The sequence below is a fragment of the Hipposideros armiger genome, unplaced genomic scaffold (genome assembly GCF_001890085.2).
Source record: "Hipposideros armiger isolate ML-2016 unplaced genomic scaffold, ASM189008v1 scaffold_340, whole genome shotgun sequence".
Classification (NCBI taxonomy): Eukaryota; Metazoa; Chordata; class Mammalia; order Chiroptera; family Hipposideridae; genus Hipposideros; species Hipposideros armiger.
Genome location: NW_017731690.1, coordinates 1280631 through 1289253, shown reverse-complemented (window position 1 = coordinate 1289253; position 8623 = coordinate 1280631). Strand labels below are relative to the sequence as shown.

Genomic DNA, 8623 nt, shown 5'->3' with positions numbered 1-8623 from the left:
AGTGATATTAAGGGAAATTTAATGGTAATCTTAAATGTGTACAGCATTTACCTAATAACTACCAGGTTGTAAAAAATCTCCTCTAGGATTAAGATAAGATTGAAAATGGTGCTGGGTTAAAATACAGCAGTAGTTTGCTTATAATGAGTGGCTAGACATTGGCTTGAATTGCCAAGGGTGAATATTCATGAGTATTTACTTAAGTAATGCAACAGAAGTTTAACTATGCAATATCCAATTGCAAACTTACACAATGGCAAAAACATTAGTAACTAAAGCATCCATAGTAGAGTAGCAATTTCTGTCATTCACAAGCTGCCTTAATTCAATATATGAGCTAAATCATTAGTTTCAGTCATTATGTTAAGTTATAGCATGTGTATATTTACTCTGGAAGATTGTACAATAGGCTTTATTGAGATGCCTGAAATTAGGCTAAAGCAATTGCATAATATGGCTTGGGTAGCCTGCTTAGAGATAAAAAGATGAATCATGCTGTTTACAACCCAAGGAGTCTATGATTTATAAATTATTATCTAAAATGTAATCCAGAGAACAAATGTGCCTTGTGACTGCATGTCAGTAAAGGTCAAGACAATGGCACATAGCCAAACGAAATTACTTTCCAAAAACCGAAGGTGGATCTGAAAACATCAGCTTTTCTCTGTCATAAATGTCTACCAATCAATTCAGCCCCGTACTGGCCAGCCTCTGTGTGCCTACTCCCTGATGGAGATAAAGAGGGAAGCAGGAATATTATTTGAAGATATTTACCATCAGGGTGAACAATTATAAAATAATCAAAGACTAACCAATTGTTTCTAACAGTGTGACATTACATGTAAGTTCTGTAGAAATTCAGGAAGGGTAGAATTTGGTACAAACTAATGTAATAATCTTCCTAAAATATGAATGACAATAATAGCTAACATTTATTGATAGCTTACAATGCCAGGCACATAGTAATTATCGCTTATCATGTGTTATGATTAGTGCATGCCTCATGCACTGTGATAAGAATTACCTTCACCATTTTATAATAATAATCATATGTATTAGATACTATTTTTTAATTTAATTTAATTTTTAAAATTAGTTTCAGGTGTACAACACAATGCAATAGTTATACTTTTTACCCTTCGAAGTGACAACCCCCCCAATCTGCCACCCCACTCCCCTCACCCTGTATCATACATATCTATTACAATTCCATTGACTCCACTCCCATATATTAAGTACTATTAAATATTCAACAATATGTGTTANATACATATCTATTACAATTCCATTGACTCCACTCCCATATATTAAGTACTATTAAATATTCAACAATATGTGTTAAATGTATAGATAAATGAATAAATGAGTAGAAAAAAAACCCGAGGCTCAAAAGTTTAAATAACTTCATATGGCTGAAAGATCTGAAACTTAAGCAGAGCCTTCGAATATGGGTAGCTTTGGGACAGGAAGGAAGGGAGGACACGCCAAATGTAAAAAGTGGCAAGAGAAAAAGTATACAAGCAGAACGAGCCCCATATGCTTATGGGATAAAGAGGCAATAAGTCGAAGTAGGACAGAGAGTATGTGTGGTGAAATATTAGGGAGTACATTTGGTATAGAATGGGGACAATGAAGTTTTTTGATGTCTAGATAAAAGAGTTTGAAAATAATGCAGTGACTGCAAGCAGAATGACATGAGGAAATTTTGGTTTAATAAAAGGTGTAAACTGGCAGTGTTGGTAATGTGGATTTGGCAGAAAGAATTCATCTAATATAGAAAGAAGGTGCAGCAGTCTAAACAGAATTATGAGTCTTTGTATTTTGGTAGTGACTGCACAGGAGATAAACAAGAAAAGTTTAGGAAATATTTTGAAAAATATAGAAGGGAAAAGATTAAGGAATGAAGAAACCAGTGTTTAGTGGGCACATATATCAAAATGATGATAGTACTAAAAGAAAAATATACACAGAATATATTGTTTATCTTCATTAAAAGAAAAAACAGAATCAAAATTGAAATCAGTTTGAGGAGAAAAATTTCATATGGAGTCTGAGGTGATAGTGTTGTCTCCAAATATAGATAGTCTATGCATAAATGAAAAGATCAGACTAGCATAAAGACACAAATCAGGCTTAGAGATACAGATTTTTAAGTTATGGCATGAAAAAGAGGCACATGGAAGAATATAAAAAGCAGATTTAATGGGAGAGGACCCAAGTTCAGGTTCTGATTGTGAAACTAACTTGAATAAGTTGCTTAACATCTCTGAAACAGTTACTCCATGTTTGAAGTGGAGAAGACAATATCTACTTCACAGTATTTTGAGCATACAAAGCGGAAGGGCCTTGAAAAACGTAAACTATATAGATAAAGATACAGTTATATGGTTAGTAGTAATAACGAAGGGGTAGGTGTTTTAAGCTACATTTTTCTTAAAGGCTTTGTATTTGAGACTTTAGCCTTCTACTCTTGATTGAAGATCCACATCTTACTGTGTTACAGAGTGGATGACTCATTATTACATACACATTATGTATGTACTGTGTTACAGAGTGGATGACTCATTATTACATACACATTATGTATGTAACATTACATAACATTATTATTACATACAAAAGGTCAATTGGCCTGTCTACTTCTAAAATACAGTAAAAATCATTCCTTTCTAAATTCTGACAAATTGCTGAATAATCATCTTTGAGGTTTGCCTAATTGGAGATATATAATTTTATGTGTTTCTTTTTTTTAATTAAAGTTTATTAGTGTGACAATGGTTAGTAAAGTTACATACAAGTGTACAATTCTGTAATACATCATTTATATATCGTATTTTGAGTTTACCACCCATAGACAGAAAATAGTTTAGTAATTACCAGGGAGGGGGATAGTAGGTGAAGGTAAACAGGATCAAATATATAGTGATGAAAGAAGATATGTAATTTTAACTAGCAAATAAAGGAATAAACAAGATAAATTTTCAGTTCCAAAATTCTCCTTGTAGCATATTTGCTTGAGTAAAAATGAATCTTAAATATCACTTGTAATTATTTTTTTTTAGTTTTCAACCTTAAAATTGCAAAATACTAAATTATAAATTGACACATTTAAGCACATTGACTTCATGATAATCAATTCTTGATTTTATGAATTTTAAAGCTATTAATTGCATTGAAATAAATACTACTACCTTAGTAAAAAAATTGAAACATAGATGCCTGAACAGTTACAAGTTCTTAGAGGAGCAAGAACACTGTTTTGTGTTCTTAAACTATGTTTATAATATTTTACTTTAAAAAAATTAATCTGAAAAAATGTTTTTATCCAGTTTATTAATTTTGGTTGAATGAGACCTGTGGATCTTGGTATTTCTTAAGGAAATCACAATTCAAATTTGGGTACATAATAACAAATTGCCTACTATAAATTCTATAATAAATAAATTGTGATTACATGTAACTTTCCTTTTTTTTTCCTTCAGTTTTCGTATGCTGGCCAAGGTCTGAGCTATTAATTATAGATCTCACAGATATCACAATTTTACTTTCCAAAAGTATCCAAAGGATTATACAGACCTTATTTTAATTATTTCCAATAGGTTTGAACCTCCCAGGACAGGGACTATCTCTTAATTTAATCTTTGCCTAACCAGCACCTTGGACAGTGCCAAGCATCAACTGAGAGCTTCTCTATTTTGAAGCAGTTGAGTGTATGAATGATTTTCTTGTGATATCATAATCGTCTTATATTGTATATCGCTGGAGATACTATTCACCAGGGTTTGAACATCCTTTTTAATTTTTCTGTAACGATATTGCTTCTACCCAAGCTACTTCTAAATTGTTTTAATTTCATTTTTAATGCAAGGTGTTACACTTGGAAAATAAAATCTTACGCTAAAGCTCATGTTAGAATAAAAAGCTATTATTTCAAAATATTGACCTTTTTACACACAAAACCACAATATTAATGTAACAGGCATTTAATTTAAAAAAAATACCCCTTCTAAAGTAATGTTTAGTTTTATCCTCATATTCCAGTTCACTAAGGAATTGGTAAGAGGGAGATGCTTGCGCCGCCCCCACAAAAACAAAAACAAAACTAGGAGGTAAGAGAATTTTCCAGTCAGATTTTTAAAATATTATTACCGTGGAACAGTATGGTTTAGTGTATATCTTAAAGCATATATTGTGAGTCCCCGTCCTTTCCAATTCCCTTTAAGCTCATATCGAATAAATACATTCATATTACCCACATGCACTGCTATAAAGATTATGGATCCTAGCAATTGTTCCTTGTATTCACAATGGAAACTAGAACTTAAGAGAGAAGAAATGTACCGAAGGCAAACTCGGCTGTAAACGATCTCTGTAAACTAATATTTATTCGGTTTGCACTAAATCAGTCGAGGCATCACAAGAACCCTTTGTCTGTGGGACTATGAGTCTGGCAACCATTATCTGCTCATGGAAAGGACGTCTGATGACTCCGCCCGGACTGGGGGTGGGGACGTCTCTCTCCGCGTGGAGAGCTCGACAGGAGAATTAAAGTGAGTGAACAAAGAGAACTCCCAGCAGCCGCCCGTCAGCGCCTTGCAGCTGCATCTGGAGACGTCAGTCAATCCCGGAAGGCTGTTCGCATTCGTCTCTCTGAGAAAAGAACTCAAGTAAATAATTGATGGAGATTGATCGAGCCCAGGACAAAGCTTTGCAGAAAACCAGTGCATCCGATTTCGAGCGGTTTTGGAATCTTCTGCCAAGTACGGAATATGGGAGTGCAGCAAGGACTTTGAGCGTGGCTACCCATCTTCCATCTCGGGCGTGGCTTTGGCCTTTTTTGTCTTCTTGCCACCACCACCCTCACCCCGTCTCCGCCTTATTCTCTTTCCTCTTGAAAGTAGCCTCTCTTTGGTTAGATCTACTCTGTCCTCCCTTGCAATCCCGCCCCCTCCCCTGCCCAGTCCGGTGAGGTCAGCTCATGAATATCAGTGCACTTCCTGGGGAGCGTCTGGCACGGCGTGGTACCTCCGGTGTTCGCCTGCTCCGAGCCGCAGCTCCAGCTGAGCCGCGGACCGCCGCTCTGGGGGCCGCTGAGTCTGCACGTTAACGCCTTTGTTTGGAGAAATCCAGGGGTTGTGGAACTTGGGCGAGGGAGCCCCAAGTCGTGCTCAGCCCGCAGGTCGCATATCATACTAACGAAGTTAAACTTTCCTCGTCTGTGAAAGACACAATAAACCCTGAGGTCGAAGGAAGATCGGAAGGAAAGCGCTGTTGATTTGCATCAACTTCGAAACATCGCCTCTGCTGAGAAGTGAGAGCAGCTCTGGATTTCTAGAGGGATGGGGATGAGAGATGGAGTGGATCACTAGGCAGATTAAAATTGAGATGAAAAGTCTTGCTTTGGGCCGTTCTGGGGTTGCTTAGTTGGCGATTTCCACGAGGAAAGCCTTGAAGAGACACAGCATCGTGTCACTGGGAGAAATAACGTGACAGCGACCAGGTACCTTTGATTGTGGAAGCTGAGTTTGGGTAACCTGAGCTTTCTCCTAGGTTGCAGGTGTCTAGGGGCTGAGTTGAAGCGTTCTCTAGTGACTCTCCGCTTCGGAGTGATTCTACCTATTTCAAAACTAAAATAAGGTTGCATTGGCAATATAACTTGTTTGGGTGGTCCACAAGGATGAACTAGGCCAGACATTCTAGGAGTAGGTGGCTCCGGGAAAACACCTAGAAAATAAGTTGATGGACAACTCCTTCCCCCCTCCCCCGCCCCCCATGTCTTCTTTGTTCACTATTATTTTCCAAAATGAGTTGGAAGGAGATCCCAGGAAGAGAAAGGGAGGTGGAGAAGGAGCTGTTCAGTAATATTTCTTTACAAAATGGGAATTACTGCATGTTGAGTAAGTTATATTTAAAATAGACAATGGATAATGCTAGTAAAGTAACTGGCAAGTATCTCCTTTCTAAAGGGAGGGAGTTTTTTTGTTTTTTTTTCTAAAGCAGAACTTTCTGTCTAGTCATGCCCTTCTCAGTGCTGTAGAGAGAAATTATAGTTTTAAGGAAAAGGCACCTAATTGACTAGCTGACTAGCTAGCTGATCACTAGGGAGAAAAACCCAGGAGACAATGGCTTGCTATTTTCCAGATTTTAAATACCAGTGATGGATTTATCTTTGAAAAAATACATAATAGAAGTTAATCTTTTCACCATGAGTGAGAATGCACTAGCTTTCTGGGGTGCAGGTTCATTCTGTCTCGGAATTTGGCAGCATAGAAAGGACTGGGCCCTTTAAAAATACAACTTTGCCAGTGATATACCATCTAAGAAGATGCTTAAGAATTAAAATATTTTCTATCAATTACACTTAAAACTAAAATGATTCACAAGAACTATGAAATTCGGATAAGTGTAGAAAAAGGCATCACCAGTAAATTAAGAAATTGTGCAGAGCTGCCAATAAACTTTCGCAAAAGTATTTTTAAAATTATTTCCCAAAGCTAAAAAAAAATCCCTTTAGACTTACTAATGACTTAAGTATATAGATGATTCCCAATGCCATTATTTTTGTGAAATCGAAGTTGATTTAAAGTCATTCATTATTTATGTTTTCTCTTAGTCATAGTCTAAAGGAAATTGGATGCATTTACCCAACCGAGGTCAACACTAAGGGTTAGAACTGTTTGAGAAAAGCGCCATTTATCCACAGCAACTTTTCTTCAGGAACCTCCATTACCCTTTTTCTGTAATTGACATTTGGGAACATTAATTACATAAAACTTTCTCTACTAAACTAGGCTTTAAAATGCAGATTTGAGGTGAAGAAAACCGAAGTTGAAAAGTCAAGGTATTGACAGCTCTAGCATGTGGACATCTCCTTTTTCTCTGAATCTTCTTCTTGACCTTATCCTCCTTTTTTTTTTTAATCCCCTTTCCCATCAATTCTTTTCTGACTCCATGTCTCACTCTTGCCAAAACCTGTTACCTTGAGAATGTTAGGTTCAGCTGCTTGCAGATGGTCGTCTTTTACTGAGGTGGAGTGAAATGGAAATAGCGCCTCCCTGGGCAAAACGAGAATTGACATTTCTGCACCTTACTCTTAAAGTCAAAGCTTCTGTTAAGCTCCTTCCAAATCTCATCATTTTCTAGGGCTTTTCTTGCACAGGAAAAACACCATTTGCTCTAACAACGCGTACATGCTGTGTGCTTTCCTTCTTTTGTTTCTGTCCCAGATTAGAAAGGAAATTTGGTGGCGGTGAGGAGAGAAGAGAATGATCTGATGATGATGGACCATTCTATAACTCGCATCCGGTAGATTCTTCCTAGACAGCCATGAGCCAGCCACCGACGGGGGGCGCTGCCCCTGCCACAGCCGCAGCTTCTGCCGCCGCCGGTGTCACAGAGGCTCGCCTGCACCCGGAGGGCAGCAGCAGAAAGCAGCAGCGTGCTCAGTCACCCGCTAGACTGAGGGACAATTCGGTCCGACAGACAACCGCGGCTACCCGATCCCCGGTGGGGGCAGGCACTAAACTCAATTCTTTGCGGCAGCAGCAATTGCAGCAGCAGCAGAGCAACAAGACCGGGGGCCGCGCGGCGCCTCCTGCCAACGCCAGAGGAAGCGGAGGCGGGGCGGAGAAGGCGGTGCCCCTGGCTCCCAAAGGGGCCGTGCCGGGAACTGTCCAGCCCGTGCCTGGTGCTGAAGCAGCCCCCGCGGCGACCCTGGCCCCGGTGGGCGGCAGGAGGCCCGGCCCGCCCGAGGAGCCGCCCCAGGAGCCAGAGGCCGTGTCCTCTAAACTGGGGGAAAGCCCTCCGCTCGGAGAAGGAGGGGGAGGGGAAGGGGAAGGAGGAGGAGCCGGCGGCGGCTCCGGGGAAAGGGAGGGGGGCGCTCCGCAGCCGCCGCCGCCCAGGGGCTGGCGAGGGAAAGGCGTACGCTCACAGCACAGGGGCGGCAGCGGCGGGGAGGGGGCCTCCACGTCGCCATCCGCCTTCTCTGCGGGCAAAACCCCAGGCCCTGGCAGCAGAAACTCCGGAAGCGGTGTTGTGGGGGGCGGCAGCGGTGGCGGAGGGAGCTACTGGAAGGAAGGATGTCTGCAGTCTGAGCTCATTCAATTCCATCTCAAGAAGGAGCGGGCGGCAGCGGCAGCAGCCGCGGCTCAGATGCACACTAAGAACGGCGGCGGCTCCAGCAGCCGCAACTCCCCGGTCTCTGGCGCCTCTGCCATTTTCGAGCCTCTTGCAGTCCCTTCCGCCTCCCCAATGGCGGCGGCTGCGGAGGGTCCCCAGCAGAGCGCAGAGGGCAGCGCGAGCAGCGGGGGCATGCAGGCTGCGGCACCCCCTTCGTCGCAGCCGCACCCGCAGCAGCTCCAGGAGCAGGAAGAAATGCAGGAGGAGATGGAGAAGCTTCGCGAGGAAAACGAGACTCTAAAAGTGAGGAGGGGAGGGGGACATGGGGGGCGGGGTAGCGTGGGCCTCCGAGGATCAGGGCGTGTCCTGGCGGGGGTGAGAGGCTGATCACCTGTTAGGGAGCCTTAAAGAGGGAGGGGAACAGGAAATGGGGGGGTCACTAGGACTTTTCCGGATTTAATACAGCCTGAGATTAGTAACATTAGGTTTTAAATCCACATCTGGG

At 41.4% G+C, this 8623-nt stretch overlaps 1 protein-coding gene across 1 annotated transcript in view; it reads left to right on the top strand.

The window, feature by feature from the left end:
* The first annotated feature begins 2758 nt into the window (after positions 1–2758).
* Positions 2759–8623, top strand: part of MTCL3 (MTCL family member 3) — a 72234-nt gene continuing 66369 nt past the window's right edge. The window contains exon 1 of the mRNA XM_019661218.1: positions 2759–8421. Within this exon, the coding sequence (XP_019516763.1) occupies positions 7327–8421 (1095 nt within the window). The 5' untranslated portion in view covers positions 2759–7326. The remainder of the gene's footprint in view (positions 8422–8623) is intronic.